Source organism: Hippopotamus amphibius, chromosome 9, assembly GCF_030028045.1.
Source record: "Hippopotamus amphibius kiboko isolate mHipAmp2 chromosome 9, mHipAmp2.hap2, whole genome shotgun sequence".
NCBI lineage: Eukaryota > Metazoa > Chordata > Mammalia > Artiodactyla > Hippopotamidae > Hippopotamus > Hippopotamus amphibius.
Window position 1 is genome coordinate 18,350,998 of NC_080194.1, and position 23,191 is coordinate 18,374,188.

Here is a 23,191-nt window from a genome sequence, read left to right on the forward strand (position 1 = left end):
CACAGACCCTAGTACACTAGAGCCTTCAGAGATACCCCAGTATTCACATGCATAAACAAACGAGTTCCTGTAAGATGCCAGGCAGCCGAGGGGCTACCAAAAACAAAGACTGTACCAAAAGTGCATTCTTAGATACACTTGTAAACTTGGATAAAGTTCGCCCCCCCACCCCCTAGAATACGGCCGTGTGTGGCCATGTGCTGAGAGATAGCACGACTGCTCCTTGTAACCCTGACCTTGTAATAATATGGGGGGTAGTTTTGGTTTCTGCCTCTTTCCCCCTAAAATGATCTGCCTTGTTCAGTGACAGCACACTTCCTGTGCTGAATGAACCACAGCAAACAAGGGACGGGCCCTCCAAGCTGTCAGCTGGTAGCGGGACCTCGTCCGCAAACCGAGCGAAGGGTTAAGTCAGAAGCAGCGATGCGGGCCCAGGCCGGGAAGGACGAGCTCAGCCAAGAGCCTGAGCGGCGCAGGAAGCCACGCTCTGCAGGCCGGGACAAAGCCCGAGCCGCCTCCACGCGTCGCCATGGCAACGCGAAGTCCGCGCCCGCCCGGATTGGCGGCGCCGGCGCGCGCGGGGCCTGCTGGGAGAACACGTCCCCGCCGCAGCTCCGCCGGTTTGAACTTGGCGGGCCGGATGTGGGCGGCGGGGCAATGGGGGGCCGCTTCGCCCCTGTCCGACCGCGGGTTCTTGGCCGGCTGCAGGTTCAGGTCCCGGCCCTCCGCGGGCTCCTTCTCTGTCCTCATGGCGGGCGCCCGGGCGCAGGGGCTGGAGGCGGTGGAGGTGTGCTCGCTGTCGCCACCGCTGAGCTGTAGCAATTCCACCATGTCGCTGTTGTCTCCCCTCGGCCACCAGAGCTTCCCGTTTGACGACGACGATGGTGACGGGGAGGAGGAGGAAGATGTGGATGAAGATGCTCATGACTCAGAGGCCAAGGTGGAGAGCCTGAGAGGAATGGAGTTACGGGGGTGCGCCAGGTAAACCCGAGGCCGCCGGCCGATGTCGCCCCTCTCAAGATCCCTTAGACCCTTCTAAATACCTTCCTCTGGCGGCCAGACACCCTCCTGTCCTCCCTCTCAAAGGCTGCACGGGCACCTGCAGCCACAGGTGCTGCTCCTTTTGGCACAGAGAGCCCTGGGCCTGTTCTTACACATGACCACAGATTTTCCATCGTTCTTAATGCTTTTTCCTGAGCATGTGATGCTTGCTACAATCTCACACCCCAGAGAATCGCACCTAGTCTCAAACACACAAAATTTTGCTGTGATATCAGGAGTTTTATGAAAACTCAGAGGTCAGACTGGGGACACTAGAACTCTTGTCCAAACCCTTAACACCAAAACGTGGTTTACTGCACCTTAGTAATACCTGGAGCTATTTTGAGAAAGTGATTGTTAGTGAAGTAGGTTGTAGTAAGCAGTATACTTTTTGTGTCATTAGATTAAGAGCTGAAGCATGGAGGTTAGCAATGTCAACTTAAGGGTCCAGAGAAAACGTTGGGTCTGCTCTGAGCGCTTAATGGTAGAAAAGAAGTCATTGAATCAGAGAATGTTAGAATCAAAGGGATTAGTAAAGCCATCTTAATTTGTTTGTTTCTACAGTTGTTCATTTAGCAGACATTTAGCTTGTGCCATTTGGGGCCCGTAAAGAAGATAGTTATTGTCTCTACTCTTGTGGAATTAAAGCCTAGATCAAGCCACTCGTTTTACAGATAACAAAACTGGCTCATAATACAATTAAAAAGTCTAATTAAAAGGCATACACCTAGTTATTAGTAGAGCTGGGCCTGGTTCCAGGGTATGCTGATGATGTTTTCTCTTCCTTATGCTACGTGCCTATTGTTGGGTATATAGAAATAGGAGCAAAGGGCCTATCCCTTCAGGAGTATCTTTTTCTGGGACATATGGAGTGATGCAGGTCCATTATGAGGTAGACTCATTAAGTCATCTTCAGAAAGCATTTGTAAGTTTCTGATTGCCAAGATGTACAGGGCACAATACAGGAGATCTAAGAAATACAGACCAGAGATTAATGTGTAAGCAACCAGTTAGCCCCCTTCACTGTGAGGCATGCATACATAGAGTGAGTAAGTGGAGTATGGAACCATATAAAGTGACTCACATGCACAGTTACAATGGTGAGTCTCTTAAGAATGAGAAGTAAAAGTTAGGACTTTGGTAGGAATGGAGATCAGCAAGCCACTTGTCCAGACTGATTGAAACAACAGGAAATAGTTTCAGGAGTCCATTTTCATGTAGGCATTTGTACAGATTCTTCAGGACTGAGTTGGTCCCAGTAATTTTTAAAATAAATTTTACCTTCTGAGCCTAATCAGTGGGATTAAGTAATGTAAACAGATCAGCAACCCAAGGAATTACGGCCATCAAAACTACAGCTCAGCTACTGAGACCTTGCATTAATTCCAAGAGCCAAAGCCCTGACCAAATGGAGCTCACCACGAGAGGAGCCAGTCATATTTATGTAAAACTGTAGCCAAAGCTGGAATGACTGGTAACACCCCAGGGCCCTAGCTGTCTTATCACAGTTCATCCCCTCTGAGTCAAAGCAATAGGTAGGATGTGGTCTGGAAAGAATGCAGGAGTTGTCAGGCCCATGTGTGGCAAGTGTCAGATGCTTATTAGGCTGTTCAATAAATGTATGCTGAAGGAATGTCTATTTCCCACTCCCTAGAGAAGAAATAGATGCTGTGATTGTTTCCAAATGCTTTAGAAAACCCAGCACTTCTTTTCAGGAAAGAGAAGTATTTAAAACATTTCCTTATTCCTCCTTCCTGCCTCTCACCTTCAGTTGGTGCCCTGACAGTTTGGGGGTGATGGGATGAAGAGAGCAGGTGCCTGAGCCATACATAGTCTAGTCAAAGTTCTGGGCAGTGAGCATCCTCTTGTGGACCATGGCATGGAATTTTATGCCTTTTTTCCATCTTTCCCCTGTCACAGGGATCTGACCGTGGCAAAACTAATAGGATGAGGCTCTTTTGGGTTAGACTCAGGCATCAGCTGCACATGATGGAGTTGAGCTCCAGCTCTTTTAGGTGTATAGAGCTGTGCTTAGAGGATGCATTGACCTTCAAGTTGGACAGGACTGAAGTGAAGCTCACAGGTGACTTCAGACAAGAAAATTAGAAGTTTTTTCCTGGAGTCTTCTGTAATATGCATTGGGCCTGCTGTTTATTTAACTTTATCCTGGTTTTTATATCATTCTATCCATTAGGAAACCCATGCTTTAATAAATATCCTGGTCATAAAAAGCTGCTTATCAAGCCTCTCTTCAGTATGGGTAGAGCTGTAGTATATGTGCTGCACATTTTGAATATATTTGTTAAAACTGATGAGGCAAGAAATGCAATATTTAAAGTGTCATTTAAAAACAAAAAACACTGCTCTCACTGATTTCTTCTTGCAACAAACATTTCTTAGGTGCCTACTATATTCTAGGCCCTAAGCTAGACTCTTGAAATAAAAAATGAGTTAAGACATGTTTTCTGTCTGCGAGGAATTCATGGCTTCTGGCAGAGATGGACAAGTGACAGAAAGCCCAAGGCACTAAGTCCAGATTTTTTTGCAGAGTTTCACTATGAGGCAATAAAGATTAAAACCTGAGTTGGATCTTGAAGGGAGAGTAGATATTAGCTATACTCCTCCTAGTACTACTAACTGACCCGTTCCAAATGCTTACTGAGTGCTCGGAATGGAGCTAAGTGCTTTAGTGTGGGTTATTCATGCCTCAGTACCTGTGAGGTAGCCACTGTTATTTTCTCCACTTAACAGATGAGAAATGGAGGCTAAAGAGGTTAAAAGATGAACATAGCTAGGAAGCAGCAGGTAGAGATTAACCCAAATATTTTACCCTCAAATCTAAGCTCTTACTTTGGTTGTGTGTAGAGGTGGAAGAAAGGAATTTCAGAGTTTTAGGCACAGCTGCAGAGCACAAGGGCGTGACATATTCATCAACCTGTGTAAGTTCAACAAGACTGAAATGGAGAGTCCAGATTAGCCACTGGTGGAAGAAGAGGCTGGAAGATAAGCTGGGCCAATTCATGGGTGTCAGGCTGTGGAATGTGGATTTCATCTTATGGGCAGAGGAGCCACTGAAGAACTTTGAGATGGGGAGTGACATGTTGGAAGGATGCATTTAAAGGAAGAATCTGGCAACAGTGGAGAATAGTCTGAATGGAGGGAGAAAGGCCAATTACGACCAGACAGCAGTTGTAAGGTTGTAGAAGAGAAGAATGTCTTGAGAAAAGTGAAAGAAGTAAAATAGGATGAGGTGATTATATGGGTGTGTGGGCGGGGAGGTACCAAATGTGGACGGGGAGCAGGAGTCAAAAGATCTGGGTTTCTGGCTTGGCTAACTGGGTGGGTGTTGGTAACTCTTCACTGAGGTAGGATTATAAGAGGAGGCGTAAGATTCTTCTTGATGGGGAGGGTAGTGCATGGGTGTTAGATGATTAGACTTGTTTTGGACTGATTGAGTTTGATATTTAAGTGGAGCTATCTATCACATGGTTGAAAATAAAAGTTTGGAGCTCAGGAGCAAGATCTAGCCTGGAATGCCTGACCCGGGCCTCATCAGCACCTAGTGAGAGTTGAAGCTATGGGAGGATGAGGTGGTGTTCTGCAGGACTGAGAAGGAAGCATATATAGGAAATAAACAGCACGTCAGCAGTGTCCCTTTCCCACTAGGGTACAAATTCCATAATGACATGGATGAATGAAGAAATAGCAGGAAAAAACAAGTAAATGGAAGCTATGAGGCAGAAAAAGCTGAGCATGGCCGCAGGCGAGGCAGTTGGTTGTCTGAAGCAGGAATGTTAAAGAGACAAAGAGGGGCTGAGTCTGTAATAACCTAGTCTTTCGAACTGCGTTGGGTCCCGAACAACCTTTCTTTCCATGGGTGCTCATGGTTCAGCTTTTCCTGTTTTATGGGGCTTGTGTATCTGGCCAAGGCCTTGTGTTCTTTATGTATGTATGTAATCACAGTACTTCCCCTGCCCTCTTCTCTTGAGCCTGAGTGAGTGGTTACTTTTCCACGTACCCAGAGGAGACAGACTGACAGAGGTGCGTGGTGGGGACTATGGTAGGAGGTAACCCAACTCTGAGGAGTCGTGGACACCCTGTCTGAGAATTGGCAAAAGGGAGTCTATCAAAACATTGGAGAATAACAAGGGCCATATATTTTTTGTACCTTTTTATTTCTAAACAATTTCAAACTTACAGAAAAGTCGAGAGTATAAAGAACTCTGTCTGAGGGACTTCCTAGATGGCACAGTGGTTAAGAATCCGCCTGCCAATGCAGGGGACATGGGTTCGATCCCTGCTCTGGGAAGATCCCACATGCCGCAGAGCAACTAAGCCCGTGCGCCACAACTATTGAGCCTGTGCTCTAGAGCCCGTGAGCCGCAACTATTGAGCCCATGTGCCACAACTACTGAAGCCTGTGTGCCTAGAGCCCACGCTCTGCAACAAGAGAAGCCACTGCAATGAGGAGCCCGTGCACCACAATGAAGAGTAGCCCCCACTCGCCACAAGTAGAGAAAGCCCGTGTGCAGTAATGAAGACCCAATGCAGTAAATAAATAAATAAATTCATTAAAAAAAAAAAAAACTCTGTCTGAGTGAAGTAAGCCAGAAAGAGAAAAACAAATACCATATGCTAATGTATGTATATGGACTCTAAAAAAATGGTACTGATGAACCCAGTGGCTGGGCGAGAATAAAGATGCAGTTTTAGAGAATGGACTTGAGGACACAGGGTTGGGGGAGGGGAGGGAAGGGAATCTGGGACGAAGTGAGAGAGTAGCATTAACACATATACACTACCAAATGTAAGGTAGATAGCTAGTGGGAAGCTGCTGCATAACACAGGGAGATCAACTTGATGCTTGGTGATGACCTAGAGGGGTGGGATAGGGAGAGTGGGAGGGAGGCTCAAGAGGAAGGGGGTATGGGGATATATGTATAAATGTAGCTGATTCACTTTGTTGTACAGCAGAAACTAGCACAACAGTGTATAGCAATTATACTCCAATAAAGATCTGGGGGAAAAAAAAAACCTTTGTCTACCCTTCACACCAAAACTCTACTTGTTACCACATTGGCTTTACCATCCTCGCTGTGTAGATATGTATTCTTTCCTTCGTGAACTATCTAAAGGAGGAAAAGGGAAAAGTCTGCCCCAGGATCTGGTGAGGATCATGTGTTGTAATTATTGTCCAGGTATAAGATTTTTAAGAATAAAAAAATTGTTGTGATTGAGGCAAATGGCCTGGGTGTGATTTTAGAAGATGAGAGAATTCAAAGGCAGTCTGAAGGATAACTACTTCAAACATTGGACTTTCTGTTCATGGTTTTTCAAATGTATATTTATAATTAATTCAACATATTTATATATAAAAATCACAATATTGTAAATATATCATGGAATTCTGCTTTCAGTGTACAACTAAGTCATTCTGACTGATAAGCCAAAGTTTTGAGTACAAGTGCTGTAATATCCTCTCTTTTGCAATAGTGTGGTTGGATCTGAAGATAACCAAGAAGAACAGAAACAGGTGCACTTACCGGAAAGCAGCCTGACACCGTGGGAAGTGTGGTTTGTTGGCAAAGAAAAAGTAGAACGTGACCGTCTGCAACAGAAGGCCCTAGAGGTAAAACTAGACAATATTCTTTCTATTTAATCCATGAGCTCACAAAGTAGAGCTGCTGTCGCAATTAAAATGCTAATGTTATTATCCCTCACAATATTGCATTTTTTGGTATCGGTTTGCTATATAGTTATTAATAACTTACTGGAGAAATAATACATGTTCATTATAAGAACATTTGGAAAATACAGCTAAGCATAATTAGGAAAATTAAAATCTCTAATCTTGTCCCCTGAAGATAACTATCGTTAATATTATGGCATGTAGCCTTCCAGGTTTTCTTCTATGTAAATTTAAAAAAAGTATGTGCAAATGTATATTCATATAGTGTCACCATATGTACACTTAACTAAAGTAAAATCAACTGCGTATACTTGGTAAAATTTTTAAGAGAGGAGAGGTAAAAAGTGAAGTGGAGGCTGGAACTCTACCCCCATATCACTCAGAGCATGTGCCCCAGAGTGAGTTTGTGCTGGAGATGGGAATCTACTGGGCTTTCAGGTTTCTTCGGTTTCTTTTTGCCTCCCTGCCTCACTTGTGGACATTTTTGTATTTGTGATTCTCTCTGAACCCTCACTCTCCAAACTCAAAAAATAGTTTGAGACATATTTTCACATGAATCCATCACTCTTTGAACTTACTGTTTGCTGTTTACAACCTAGCTGCCAAATAAATTTGGATAGTTGGGCGCCCTCCAGTTTCCAGACTATCAGCATTCTCCCTGTCCAAACAGACACAAGGTACATCTGAGTGGTGAGGGGTATGTCTTGTTTTTAATAAATAGGATCACTCTTTGTAACCTCTTTTTTTCTGCCTATTACATTATTGTTTTTCTATATCATTAAATATTTTTATATCATCATTTAAAAATGGCTAAGATTATTAAAATAGACTTAAAATGTATTAAATAAATAATAGAATATAGTTAACCAGTTCCCTGCCATTGCATATGTAAGTTTATTCTTATCTGTTACTATCCCTGTTGCTGTAAAAATCCTTGGAATTAAAGCTTAGCCCTCCATAATCGTCTTGGAGTAAACTTTACATTTCAGTTTTGAAACTAGTGTTCTGTGATGGCTTTCTAGCCACGCAGGCAAACTTGGCATGATTCAAATGATTGTAGAAACCAGTACATTCTGCTCTTTCCCTATTGCTATATACTTTGTATTCTAAATACAAATTTATTCCTGGAAAAGTACACAGTAGTACTTGTTTCTACTTAGAAGGGCACAGGACTTGAGAAAGACCTTATGGTTTGATGTCAGGCAGGCTTATTTAAATATTTACACTCCAATTTCCTCATCTCTACAGTAAGGATAAGGGTTTTTTAGAGGCAAATGAGACAAAGTATAAAGATGGCTGGTGTTTTTATTGGTATTGTTATTGGTATCATTGCTAGTCACAGTCTTTTTTTTTTTCTTTTTTATTGAAGTATAGTTGATTTACAGTGTTGTGTTAATTTCAGATATATATCAGATTCAGTTTTTTACATATATATATATACACACACACACATATATATACATTTTCGGATTCTTTTCCATTATAGGTTATTACAAGATATTGAATATAGTTTCCTGTGCTATACAGTAAATCCTTGTTGCTTATATATTTTTATTTATTTATTTATTTATGGCTATGTTGGGTCTTTGTTGTTGTGCTCAGGATTTCTCTAGTTGCGGCAAGCAGGGGCTACTCTTCGTTGTGGTGTGCAGGCTTCTCACTGATGTGGCTTCTCTTGTTGCAGATCATGGGCTCTAGGCGAGCAAGCTTCCATAGTTGTGGCACGTGGGCTCAGGAGTTGTGGCTCACAGGCTCTGGAGTGCATTCTCAGTTGTGGCATATGGGCTTAGTTGCTTCATGGTATGTGGGATCTTCCTGGACCAGGGCTTGAACCTGTGTCCCCTGCATTGGCAGGCAAATTCTTAACCACTGCGCCACCAGGGAAGTCCCATGTATTTTGTTTATAATACTATGTATCTGTTAATTCCAAACTCCTAATTTTTCCCTCCCTCCACCTTTCCCCTTTGGTAACCATAAATTGGTTTTCTATGTTTGTGAGTCTATTTCTGTTTTGTAAATACATTCATTTGTATCAATTTTTTAGATTTCACATATAGGTGATATAATTCTCAGTCTGACTTACTTCACTTAGTGTGATAGTCTCTAGGTCCATCCATGTTGCTACAAATGGCATTATTTCATTCATTTTTATGGCTGAGTAGTATTCCATTGTATCTGTATGTGTGTGTGCACTCATGCATGTGTACACGCATATATATATACACACACACACACATGAGGTGAGTCAAAAATTATCCACACTCTGATTATATTAAAACTTCTGTTGGCTGCACTGTCTTATCAGCACTTTCCTTTCACAGCTACTGTCTCCCCTGTCACTGCTGTGCAGGTGTGAACATGTTACATCAGTTCATTTGTAATTGCAGTGTGAGCAAAAATGGATGCCCCACTTGTGACTTGCATGAAAGAAGAGCAACATCCAGTGATTCATTTTTTGTGGTCTGAGGGTGTGCACATCCACACATTTCTGCCCACACTGTCAACACTCTGCAAAAACCTCATTTTGAGGTGTTAAAACATCCTCCCTATAGTCCTGATCTTGCTCCACTGGACTTTCACCTGTTTGGTCCCCTGAAAGCAGCCCTACAACAATGAAGATTCACTTCTGATGAAGAAGTCAAGACAGCAGTGCATTTGTGGCTTGCAGCTCAGCCAAAAACATTTTTTAATGAGAGAATACAAAAGCTTGTTGACACATGGACAAAGTGTATTGAAAAGCAAGGAGATTATGTTGAAAAATGATGTATTTTTCTTTTCTAAAAGTTAATTAAAATAAATTCTACAGCCAGAGTACGGATAATTTTTGACTCACTCATATATTATGTGTGTGTGTATGTGTATATATATGTGTGTATAAGTGTATATATATATCCATCCCACCTCTTCTTTATCTGTTCATCTGTTGATGAACATTTAGGTTGCTTCCATGTCTTGGCTATTAGGAATAGTGCTGCTTTGAACGTTGGGATACATGTATCTTTAATTAAGAGTTTTCATCTTTTCTGCATGTATGCCTAAGAGTGGGATTGCTGGATCACATGGTAACTCAATTTTTAGTTTTTTAAGGAACTTCCATACTGTTCTCCATAGTAATTGTACCAATTTACATTCCCAGCAACGGGGTAGAAAGTTTCCCTTTTCTCCACACCCTCTCCAGTATTTATTATTTGTAGACTTTTTGGTGATGGCTGTTCTGACTGGTGTGAGGTGATACCTTATTGTAGTTTTGATTTGCATTTGTCTAATAATTAGTGATGTTGAACATCTTTTCATGTGCTCTTTTTGGCCATCTGTATGTCTTCTTTGGAGAAATGTCTACTGAGATCTTCTGCCCATTTTTTGATGGGGTTGTTTCCTTTTTTTTGATATTAAGCTGCATGAGCTATTTGTATATTTTGGAGATTAATCCCTGTTTGTCACTTTGTTTGCAAGTATTTTCTTTCATTCTGTGGGTTGTATTTTCATTTTGTTTGTGGTTTCCTTTGCTGTGAGAAAGCTTTTAAGTTTCATTAGGTCCCATTTGTTTATTGTTTTTATTTTCATTACTCTAGGAGGTGGATCCAAAAAGAGCTTGCTGCAGTTTATGTCAAAGAGTGTTCTGCCTGTGTTTCCCTCTAAGAGTTTTATAGTATCTGGCTTTACATTTAGGTCTTTGATCCATTTTGAGTTTATTTTTGTATATGGTGTTAGAGAATGTCCTGTATTTATTTACATGTAGCTGTAGAGTTTTTCCAGCAACATTTATTGAAGAGACTGTCTTTTCTCCATTATATATTCTTGCCTCCTTTGTCATAGATTAATTGACTGTAGGTGTGGCAGTTTATTTCTGGGCTTTCTATCATGTTCCATTGATCTGTATTTCTGTTTTTGTCCCAGTAACATACTGTTTTGATTACTGTGGCTTTGTAGTGTAGTCTAAAGTCAGGGAGCCTGATTCCTCCAGTTGTGTTTTTGTTTTTTTATCTCCTAAAGATTGTTCTGGCTATTCAGGGCCTTTTGTATTTCTGTAGAAATTTTCAAATTACTTGTAGTTCTGTGAAAACTGCCATTGGTAATCTGATAGGGATTTCATTGAATCTCTAGAGTCCCTAGGGTAATATGGTCACTTTAATAATATTGATTCTTGCAATCCAAGAACATGGTATATCATTTCATGTGTTTGTGTTGCTTTCAATTTCTTTCATCAATGTCTTACACTTTTCAGAGTACAGGTCTTTTGCCTCCTTAGTTAGGTTTATTCCTAGGTATTTTATTCTTTCTGATGCTATGGTAAATGGGATTGTTTCCTTAATTTCTCTCTCTGATCTTTTGTTGTTAGTGTATAGAAATGCAACAGATTTCTGTATAATAATTTTGTACCTTGCAACTTTACTGAATTCACTGACAAGCTCTAGTAGTTTTCTGGTAGCATCTTTAGGGTTTTCTATGTATAGTATCATGTCATCTGCAAACTGTAACAGTTTTACTTCTTTTCCAATTTGGATTCATTTTATTTTCTTTTTCTTCTCTGATTGCTGTGGCTAGGACTTTCAAAACTATGATGAATAAAAGTGGTGACAGTGGACATCATTGTCTTGTTCCCAATCTTAGAGAAAATGCATTCACTGTTGAGTATGATGTTAGCTGTGGGTTTGTCATATATGGCCTTTAGTTTGTTGAGGTAGGTTCCCTCTAAGCACACTTTCTGGAGAGTTTTTATCATAAATGGGTATTGAATTTTGTCAAATGCTTTTTCCGCATCTTTCGAGATGATCATATGGTTTTTATTCTTCAATTTGTTAATGTGGTGTATCACACCGATTGATTTGCAGATATTGAAAAATCCTTCCATCCCTGGGGTAAATCCCACTTGATCATGGTAAATGATCTTTCTAATGTATTGTTGGATTCAGTTTGCTAGTATTTTGTTGAGGATTTTTGTGTGTATGTTCATCAGTGGTAATTGGCCTGTAATTTTCTTTTTCTGTGGTATTATTGTCTGGTTTTGGTATCAGGGTAATGTTGGCCTCATAGAATGAGTTTGGGAGTGTTCCTTCCTCTTCAGTTTTTTTTGGAGTAGTTTCAGGATAGATTTTAACTCTTCTCTACATGTTTGATAGAATTCACCGGTGAAGCCATCTGGTTTGGACTTTTGTTTGTTGGGAGTTTTTTAATCACAGTTTTAATTTTAGTACTTGTGATTGGTCTGTTCATATTTTCTATTTCTTCTGGTTCAGTCTTGGAGGAGTGTACCTTTCTAAGAATTTGTCCATTTCTTTTAGGTTGTCCATTTTATTGACATACAGTTGCTTGTAGTAGTCTCTTATGATCCTTTGTATTTCTGTGGTGTCAGTTGTAACTTCTTATTTTCATTTTTAATTTTATTGACTTGAGCCCTCTCCCCCGCTTTTAAAAAAAAAAATTTATTTGTTGGCTGCACCAGATGGCATGTGAGATTTTGGTTCCCTGACCAGGGATCAAACCTGTGCCCCCTGCAGTGGAAGCATTTTAAATCTTTACTGGACTGCCATGGAATTCCCTCTCCCTTTTTTTCTTGATGGTTCTGGCTAAAGGGTTATCAATTTTGTTTATATTTTCAAAGAACCAGCTTTTAATTTCATTGATCTTTTTCTCTTGTTTTCTTTGTCTCTATTTCATTTGTTTCTGCTCTGGTCGTTATTATTTCTTTCCTTCTACTAACTTTGGGTTTTGTTTGTTCTTCTTTCTCTAGTTGCTTTAGGTGTAAGGTTATGTTGTTTGAGATCTTTCTTGTTTCCTGAGGTAAGGTTGTATTGCTATAAACTTTCCTCTTAGAACTGCTTTGTTACATCTCAAAGCTTTGGATCATCGTGTTTTCATTTTTATTTGTCTCTAGCGTTCTTTTTTTGTTTCCTCCTGATTTCTTCAGTGATCCATTGGTTGTTTAGTAACATATGGTTTAGCCTCCACATGTTTGTGTTTTTTAGTTTTTTTCTTGTGATTTCTAATTTCATATTGTGGTCAGAAAAGATGCTTGATATGATTTCAGTTTTCTTAAATTTACTGAGGTTTGCTTTGTGGCCCAGTGTGTGATCTATCCTGGAGAATATTCCATGTGCACTTGAGAAGAATGTGTAGTCTGCTGCTCTTGATGGAATATTCCATAAATATCAGTTAAGTCTATCTGTCTAATGTGTCATTTAAGGCCTGTGTTTCCTTTTTGATTTTCTGTCTGGATGATCTATTCAGTTATGTAAGTGAGGGTTTAAAGTCCCCCACTATTATTGTGTTACTGTCTATTTCTCCTCTTTTGGCTGTACTAGTTGCCTTATATATTGAGATGCTTCTGTGTTGGGTGCATGTATATTTACAGTTTTTATATGTTTGTGGATTGATCCCTTGATGATTAGGTAGTGTCCTTCTTTGTCTCTTGTAACAGTCTTTAAAGTTTATTTTGTCTGATATGAGTATTGCTACTTCAGCTTTATTTTGATTTCTATTTGCATGGAATATCTTTTTCCATCCTTTCACTTTCAGTCTGTATATGTCCCTAGGTCTGAAGTGGGTCTCTTGTGGACAGCACATATATGGGTCTTGTTTTTGTATCCATTCAGCCAGTCTGTATCTTGTTTGGAGCATATAGTTTGTTTATATTTCTGTTTTTTCATTGGAGCATTTAGTTTGTTTACATTTAAGGTAATTATCAATATGTATGTTCTTCTTGCCATCTTGTTAATTGTTTAGGATTTGTTTTTGTAGATTTTTTTCTTCCCTTTCTCTTTCATTCTCTTGTGATTTGATGACTGTCTTTAGAGTTGTGTTTAGTTGCTTTTTCCTTTTTGCGTGTGTATCATAGATTTTTGGTTTGTGGTTCCCATCAGTTTTCAAGAACTTTTTTGAGATACAATTGACATACAATAAACTGCATATATTTAAAGTGTATAATTTGGTATTTTTTTCCTTATTAGTAATGTATATATGGCAATCCCAATCTCCCAGTTCATTCCCATGAGGTTTTGATATGGCAGTCTCCATGTATATTCAAGATTTGTTCTAAGTTGCTGGTTTCTTAATTTCAGATGCATTTCCAATATCCTGCATTTGTAATCTCCTCTTCTTGCAGTTGTTTTGATATCATGTTTATGAGTGGATGATTTCCTATCTTTACTGTATGTTTACCTTTACTGGTGAGCTTTCCCATGTGTAATTTTCTGATTTCTAGTTGTGGCCTTTTCTTTTCTGCCTGCAGAAGTTCCTTTAGCACTTTTCAGAAAGCTAATTTGCTGGTGTTGAATTCTCTTAGCTTTGGCTTGTCTGCAAAGCTTTTGATTTCTTCATCCAATCTGAAGGAGAGCCTTGCTTGGTAAAGCGTTTTTGGTTTTAGGTTTTTCCCTTTCATCGCTTTAAATATATCATGCCACTCCCTTCTGGCCTGCAGAGTGTCAGCTGGAAAATCAGCTGATAACTGTATGGGGATTCCCTTGTATGTTATTTGTTACTTTTAATATATTCTCTTTGGGTGTATGGTCCTTTTAATGTTTTATTGGTTCAGTTTGTTAATACTTTGTTGTGAATTTTTGCATGTATGTTCATCAGTGATATTGGTCTGTAATTTTCTTTTTTGTCTGACTTTGTCAAATTTGGTATCACAGCAATGGTGGCCATATAAAATGAGTTTGGCATTGCTTGATATGATTTCAGTTTTCTTAAATTTACCCAGGCTTGTTTTGTTTTTCCTAGTGTGTGATATCTCCTGGAAAAACATACATACATTCCATGTGCACTTGAAAAGAACGTGTATTCTGTTGCTTTGGGATGGAAAAGAATGTGTATTCTGTTGCTTTGGGATGGAAAAGAATATGTATTCTGTTGCTTTGCTCTCTATAAGTCTTAGGTGTTATTTAAGGCCTCTGTTTCCCTATTGATTTTCTGCCTGGATTATCTGTCCATTGATGTAAATGGGATGTTAAAATCATCTACTATTGTGTTACTGACAATTTCTCCTTTTGTGTCTGTTAATCTTTGACATATTGAGGTACTCCTATGTTGGATGCGTATATATTTATCATTGTTATATCTTACTTCTTGGATTGATCCCTTGATTGTTATGTAGTGTCCTTCCTTGTCTCTTGTAACAGTTTTATTTTAGTCTATTTTGTCTGATGTGAGTTTTGCTACTCCAGCTTTCTTTTAGTTTCCATTTGCATGGAACACCTTTCTATTCCCTCACTTTCAGTCTGTGTGTCTCTAGCTCTGAAATGAGTCTCTTGTAGGCATCATATATATGTGTCTTGTTTTTGTATCCATTTAGCCATTCTGTGTCCTTTGGTTGGAGCATTGTATCCAATTACATTTAAGGTAATTATTGATATGCATGTTCTTATTGCCATTTTGTTAATTGTTTTTGATTTGTTTTTGTAGGTCCTTTTTTCACTTTTTATCCTCTTTTCTTGTGATTTGATGACTATTTAGTGTTTGGATTTCTTTTTCTTTTTTGTGTGTATATCTTTTTTTTAATTAATTAATTTATTTATTAGCTGTGTTGTGCCTTCGTTGCTGCATATGGGCTTTCTCTAGTTGTGGCGAGTGGGGGCTACTCTTCATTGCACTACGTAGGCTCCTCATTGCAGTGTCTTCTCTTGTTGTGGAGCACGGGCTCTAGGCGCATGGACTTCAGTAGTTGTGGCTTATGGGCTCTAGAGCGCAGGCTCAGTAGTTGTGGCACACAGGCTTAGTTGCTCCACGGCATGTGGGATCTTCCTGGAGCAGGGATCGAACCCATGTCCCCTGCATTGGCAGGCGGATTCTTAACCACTGTGCTACCTAGGAAGTCTGTGTATATCTTATTATAGATTTCTTTTGTTTGTGGTTGCCATGAGGTTTTTGGATGCCAGTCTCTATATATACGTGATTGTTTTAAGTCACTGATCTCTATTTCAAATGCATTTTAACAACCCTGCAGTTGTTCTCTCCTCCCCTATGGTTACTGTTTTTGATATCTTATTTTACATCTAATTGTTTTGATATCCCTTAACCACATATTGTGGATACAGATGATTTTACTACTTTTGTCTTTTAACCTCCTTACTAGCTTTGTGAGTGGATGATTTCCTACCTTTACTCTATGTTTGCCTTTACCAGTGGGCTTTTCATTTCATAATCTTCTTGTTTCTAGTTGCGGCCTTTTCTTTTTCACCTAGAGAAGTTTCTTTAACATTTGTTGTAACACTGATTTGGTGGTACTGAATTCTTTTAGCTTTTGCTTGTGTGAAAAGCTTCTGATTTCGCCATCTAATCTGAATGAGAGCCTTGCTGGGTAGAGTTTTCTTGGTTGTAGGTTTTTCCCTTTCATCACTTTAAATATGTCATGCCACTCCCTTCTGGCCTGCAGAATTTCAGCTGAAAACTCAGCAGATAGCCTTATGGGAGTTCCCTCCGATGTTATTTGTTGCTTTTCCCTTGCTGTTTTTAATAGTCTCTCTTTAACTTTTGTCATTTTGGTTACAGTTTGTCTTGGTGTGTTTCTCTTTAGGTTCATCCTGTATGGGAGGCTCTGTGCTTCCTAGCCTTGGGTGATGATTTCCTTTCCCAGGTTACAGAAGTTTTTAGCTACTATGTCTTCTCTTATCCTTCTGTTACCCCTATAATGTGAGTATTTGTATGCTTGATGTTGTCCCAGATGTTTCTTATACAGTCCTCATTTCTTTTCATTCTTTTTTCTGTTCAGTGGCAGTGATTTCTACTACTCTGCCTTCCAGCTTACTGATTCATTCTTCTGTATCACTTAGTGTTCTGTTGATTCCTTCTAGTGTATTTTTCATTTCAGTTATTGTATTCTTCATCTCTGGCTGTTCTTTATATTTTCCAACTCTGTTAAAAACTTCTAACTTCTCGCTCTGTGCATCCATTCTCCTCCCAAGTTCTTTCCTCATCTTTATGATCATTACTCTGAATTCTTTCTCAGGTAGATTGCCTATCTCCACTTCACTTAGTTCTTCTTTGGGGGTTTTATCTTGTTCCTTCACCTGGAACATATTTCTCTGCTGTCTCATTTTGTCTATGTTGGTATTTGTATTTTTATGTATGTGACAGGTTAGTTACCTTTCTCAACCTCAGAGAAGTGGCCTTCTATAGGAGATGTTCTCTGTATTCCAGCAGTGCACTCCCCTGTCATCACCCAAGCTGTATGCCTGTGTGGGTCCTTCTGTTGTGGCAGACTGACTATGTGGGTGGTCTGGTAGGTTTGGTTGTCTAGTTGGTTGCCAGACACTGCCTTGTGTGGATGCTGCTGGCTGTTGTTTAGCAGGGCGTGGTCATGAGGCAGCTGTTGCAGAACTGTAGGGGGCCTCAGGGGTAGTGCTACTCACTGGTGGCTGGAGTCAGGGTCCCAAAGAGTCTGGGGCTGTTGCCCACCTACTGTCAGGTGAAGCCAGATCCTGGGGTTAGTGCAAGGCTACTGGCAGGCAGAGCTGGGTCCTGGAGCCTGGCTTCAGGGCCCAGGGATCCCGGAGCTCATTTTAGATCATTGGTGTTGCGGGTAGTGGTTCCTGACATAGTTTGTGTGGGGTCCAGGATGTCTCAGTGGTTGCATTGGCCTGCTAATGAGCAGGACCAGGGCCCAGTTGGTCACATAGTAGGGTTGGCCTGCTGTCGCTTGACTCAATGTGCAAGCTGTGGTATTGTTGTTTTCTTGCTTCTGGTGTCTGCCCCCTGGTGGCTGAGGTGGTCTAGAGGCTTGTGCAGGCTTCCTGGTGTGAAGGACTGGTGCCTGCCCACTCATGTCCTGAGCTGAGCCTTGGCCTCCTGGTGGGGAAAGTTGTGTTTAGGGCCTTGCCTGGAGGTGGCTGTGGGCTCAGGAAGTCTTTAGGCAGCCTGTCTGTTGATGGCTGAGGCTCTGTCTCTGTTCAATTAGTTCTTTGGCCTGAGGCATCCCAGCACTGGCACCTACAGGCTGTTGGGTGGGTCCAAGTCTTGGTGATAGTGAGCCAAGATGGCAGGTGCCATCAGCTTGCGCAGTTGAATGCCCCTAAATATGTCTGTCACCAGTGTCCACATCCCCAGGGTGAGTTGCAGCTACCTGATGCCTTCCTAGGAGACTAAGACCAGTAGGTAGGCCTGACCCAGGCTCCTGTCAAATTACTGCCTTTGCCCTGGTTCCCATGTGCATAATATTTTGTATGTACCCTTTAAGATTGAAGTCTCTTTCCCCCCAGTTCTGTGGGGCTCCTGCAGTTAAGCCCCTCTGACTTTCAAAGCCAGATACTCTGGGGACTCTTCCAGTGCTGGACCCCAGGGCTGGGGAGCCTTATATGGGGCTCAGAACTCTCATTCCTATGGGAGAAACTCTGCAGTATATTTATTCTCTGCTTTGCCCTCAGGGGTATTGTGAGTCTGTCCCTCCTACTCGTCATTGTGGTTCCTTATGCCTTTAGTGGTAGAAAATCTTTTCTGGTAGGTTCCAGTCTTTTTCATCGATGGTTGTTCTGTAGATAGTTGTGATTTTTTGGTGTGCTCGTGAGAGGAGGTGAGCTCAGGGTCTTTCTACTCCACCATCTTGGCCACTCTCTTCAGTCATAGCCTTCTTAATACTTTTTCATTTGTTTTCAAAATTAGTGTGTTGTTGAGACCCCAGACTCTTACTTCTCTTACTTCAACCTCAAGTTTTAACGCTAATTCCATTATTTAGTTTAGTAGCTTTCAAAATATTTGTTCAGAGTGATAAATCTACTTTGCTTCATGTCACACACAAATGCGTCCATATATATGTAATACTTGCTTACATACATATCTGAAGTATCTTAATTTCATGTAGAACCTGGTAATATTCTATTCTAATTTTTCTTTTCTTTTTAAAGGCTAGTCATAACCCATATATTGGTTTTAGACTCACAGGTTGAAAAACACCAGTCTAGTGAATCATTGGTATTGTGGAGCTCAGTTTATGGTATTTAGCTTTATCTCCAGCCTCACTAGAAATCACTTGTTACACTAAGAAAAGGAGGGTCACTTCAAGTAATTTTTAGAGTCAGCATACCATAAATGAAGTTAATTAAATTACAGAAAATTATAAGAAACCCTGGGCTTTGGAGTAACATGATGGAACTAGGCTGAAGTTCTAGTCTTGCTGTTCTGAATCTGTGATCTTGGAAAAATTACTTAACTTCTCTGAGCCTCAGTCTCTTCATCTATAAGCCAGATGTTACAGAGGCACTAGTAGTGGTTAAAAGCATAACTTCTTGAGTTGTATATCCTGGATTCAAAACTGAGACCTTGAATCTTTAACCTTTCTGCCTGCATTATTGGTGAAAGGGGAGAATAACATTCACCTCATAGTGTTTTGGGGACTAAGTGAACAGCAGGATGTGGCCTAATATATAGGAAGTACTTAGTTAAGGTTAGTTGTTGTGTGTTAAAGGAGATGATAGTAACTACTGAGGATTTGTTTTGAAAGCAGATGAAAATGGTGAATATAAAATCCCCACCTCAATGATTAAGCATGTAGCAGAGTATAATTGGTTGAAAGATAAAAACCTTTTCATGTATTTAGTAGTTGGACATTTCTTATGGCTACATCATTACTTAACTCTGAAGCAGTTAAAATATTTTAGCATGAGCCTTAACTGTATCAGTTATGCCAGGGAAATCATAACATGTGGGTAAACTACTCACTTCGGTATAAACTTGTTTTGAGCTATTCCAGTGTTCACATTTTTTTTCATGTGCTTTCCTTTGTTTTATTTTCTAAGCTATGCTTTCCTTATTTTTCTGTTCTTATTTACTGTATTCTCTAATTTATTTACAAATCATTATCATTAAAAGCACAGATTTTTAACCACAAGGAACAGTTCTTCTCAGATCCCTCTTAAAACATGAGGGCCAGAGAGTAGGTTTGCCAAGGTTTCAGTTAGTGGCAAAGCTGGGACTGGATCCTAGTTCTTTTGATTTCCAATTTAATAAGTATTTTTTTTTACAATACCAAGATGCATTTTAAAAACAAATGGGTCAGACTTAGTATTTAATTTTGAATTTACCCTGACTTTCTTATATTCTTCCTTGAAATCTTAAAGGAAAACTTAAAGGTAGTTCGGTCATTAAAAAGATTATCCTCTCTCATAAATTTGATTTCAGCAACATTTAGATTTATTTCAGATATCCCTGTAAGATTGGGTTAAAAATTATTTTAACTCATCAAAATTATGCTTACAGTTTTTCTTACATTTGTAACCATGCTGAGGTGATAAATATGGTAAATGTTGAACATTAGTATTGTGAAAAGCTAGCATGTTGGTTTTGTAGGGCATATAAATTTTACTTAAATTTTTATTATTTAAAAAAGTTATTTAGCAGACTGCCCTAAGTTCTCTATGGCCTTTGGCTAATTTTAATTTTTAACATCTGCTTTAACATTTTAGTACAGTCTGTCCTGAATTGTAAAAATTATCTAATTTGTGAGTAATCCAGGTGCTTTTTTTTCCCTCCACTGTCTTGCTTTGGCCTTTTCATTCATCAGCCCTTAATGTAGGAACAGGGCAGGACATAGAGTTGCTGAAACTCAGAAACTCAGTTTTTCTGATTGTTACCTTTAGTGGTAAAACTTTCTTTGAAAGTCAGCAAAAGCTACTGGAAAAAAAAAATGCATGTTTAGGATCCTCTTTGGATTTTGGTTTTCTATCAAGTGTTTACTCTGTGGGAAGATACATAATTCTGTTGAAATTCAGTGGTGTACCAGAAGACGACATAGGGACCTTGTGAGAGAAGACTCCAGTTGTGTCTGGAAGAGGCTTGCCTTGGTGGCAAGCAGATGGAGGCATTTAGGGTGGAAAACTCTGTGAGGGGCCAGCCTTGGAAAGGGAGGGTTGTTTCTCAGAATGCGGTGTATATTCTGAGGTAGCAAATTACCTGAACAGACATCTTGAGGTTAGAGCACTGTTTTTGTCAGTGGTAGTATTTTCTAGGTACTTTTGACCCTTCCTTCATCTTTAACTCTTACATCAACATTAACTAAAATTTGTGAACTATAAGATAGGAATACAAAGTCTGATTTTCCAACTTTTGAATTTAATTATGTGAAGAATCTTAAGAGGTACATAATTGTAATCAAAGCCTGTCTTTAGTTGTATATTTAAATAATTACTTTCCTTGACAATAAAATTTAGGACTATTTTTGAAAATGTGGTTGTCAGATCTATATCTAGCCCGTCATACACATATATTCCCCCTTGTTTCCTGACACAGGTCCAGACTTTTGTCCCCTTCCAACTGTGGCAACCTCCTAGTCAGTCTCCCTCAGAATAGTTCTGATCCCTTCAAATGCAGTTTTCTACCTTTATCAGTGCGATTTCCAAGTCATCCCTTTTACCATGTAGTCCTGCTTCATAGTGTTTAATTTACTCTGCCTTTCTTTCATCTAGTTAGTACCACACTCTGACTTTCTAGTCACCCTTACTTCCCCTTCTAGTCAGGCCATCTCCTAACTGTTCCTCTCATGGTGCTTATTTTTTTACTACACTGGACCATACTCTTTCTGCTCTCATCTTCCCTTCCTTTCCTTTCCCTTTTCTGACCTCTTATTCTGCACAGTACCTCACAATGTGGTACTTAATTCTTTTGTGTATACAGAATCAGATTAGATCAGAGACTTCTGGAATTTCATCCCTGCATCTCAGTTCTTTATAGTAGGTGCTCCATTAAAAAAAAAAAAAGTATTAAGTGAATAATCAAGGGATAGCAGCTGCAGAGGTAATGAAGAATCCTTTTAAAACCAAGATGGATACTTTACTTTGGGGGTTTGGGGGAGTATAGTGTTTAAAAGTTGGAAGACTGAATGAGTGAGGGCAGCTATTTCCTGTGCAGCAAAATTTTAGGATGAGATCATGAAAGACAGGTACCCTGAGACCAATTGTTCTAAAGTGCACAGGATATGTTCTTGGTATCAAGTTTTATCTTCATTTCATTTAACACACTGGAATTGTATGAGAATTGAAAAATTGTCCTTCCCATTGCTACCCATGCTGAGGTAGGTAGGTTGTTGGGAAAAGGAGGCATGGGGATGAGGAATGAGGTCCAGTGGAAGACGTATAAAAGTATCTGATTGCTGGTATCTAAGGAGAAAGAAGAAAAATAACCAATAATTATGGTAGTAGAGTCCTAGGAGTCTAGTTTGAACAGCATTTTCAACTAATGCAGTAATTTAACTGATGAGTGACAGAGTGGTGGCATTCAGCTTGTAGTTTTATTTGGCCATACTTTCCACATTCTTTCTCCTGAGGAAATGCCCAAACGTGTAGATTCGAGTGACAGCAAGGCAGTTAAATAATCTAGGATATGAATGTGGTTTTGTTTTACACTCCAGCAGCTATAAAATCAGTGAAGAAAAATCTGGATCCTTTTTTTTTCCCAACAGAAAATTGAATGGCTTCTTTACATTTCTTTTTTGGTGTAACTCTGAATTAAATGTTTAATTTAGGGATTATTTAATTCCTATCCTTTATTTTCATTGAGAATCTAGAAGCTTTTGATAACTGTAAAAAAGTTGCATTTCTCTTGAGCTTCTGCCAGTAGTGTACAGTGATGCCAAAATTTATGTGTGGGAAAGTTGATTTCAATGAGGGTGATTTAGCTGAAGTTTAGTCTAAGAAACTAGTGTTTTGCTGCCAAGCAATTATTTGCATTTCTAAAAAATGACTTATACTTTTTACCACTGCCTTCCTTTCATCATAGACTAGTTACTTAAGTAAGTTATTGTCACTAATGGTATATTTTCTATAAAGGAAACTATATTCTTGTTTAATTTGGTTAACCTCAGCTTTTTTTTTTGAAATATGTGAGGTTGAGTGCTTCTATTAAATGTAGCCTTTTGTTTGAATAAAATCCACAGGAATTAAATCAACAGCTAGAAAAAAAGAAAGAAGTGGAAGAACGTGAAAAGAGAAAGATAATTGCAGAAGAAAAGCACAAGGAATGGGTTCAGAAAAAGAATGAACAGGTAAGGAGAAAAAAAGTACACAGGTAAACTGACATCTCCTTTGCAAAGTCTTCGTCCCATTACTCCTCCTCATCACCTTTGTTTTTCTTATTTTCTCTTAGATTCTTTCTTCTCTGACCTGATTTTTTTTTTCTCCCCTCAGGGACGTTTATCACATCTTTTGCCCTTTGCTCTCTGCTTCTCTCCCTTTTCCCTCATGTGGCTTCCACTAGTACCTGGCTGCAGGTAGTCATGAAATCTGTATCTCTAGACCTGACCTCCCAGAGTCTTGGATTTTCATCTGTTAGGTTGGTAGCACCTCTGGGCCTGCAAATCTAAAACAACCCATTTTTATCCATTCTCATGTGTTAAGAAGCATCACCCTGACCCCTTGATTTCTGGTATTAGTACTACCATCATCTCAGTCACCTAGGCATGATCAGAATTCTTCTCTTGTTTCTAATCATCCTTGCCTTTCCTTTACAATCACCACTCTCCTGTTTGTGATCTCTTCCTGT

At 39.7% G+C, this 23,191-nt stretch overlaps 1 protein-coding gene across 2 annotated transcripts in view; it reads left to right on the forward strand.

Moving 5' to 3' along the window:
- The first annotated feature begins 593 nt into the window (after window positions 1-593).
- CCDC34 (coiled-coil domain containing 34) overlaps window positions 594-23,191 on the forward strand; it is a 35,801-nt gene continuing 13,203 nt past the window's right edge. Inside the window, exons 1-3 of one of the 2 annotated variants that reach the window (XM_057695587.1) lie at window positions 594-981; window positions 6,535-6,670; window positions 22,587-22,694. In XM_057695587.1, coding sequence (XP_057551570.1) covers window positions 641-981; window positions 6,535-6,670; window positions 22,587-22,694 — 585 coding nt within the window. In that variant the 5' untranslated portion in view covers window positions 594-640. The remainder of the gene's footprint in view (window positions 982-6,534; window positions 6,671-22,586; window positions 22,695-23,191) is intronic. The other variant, XM_057695588.1, reaches the window with a different exon arrangement.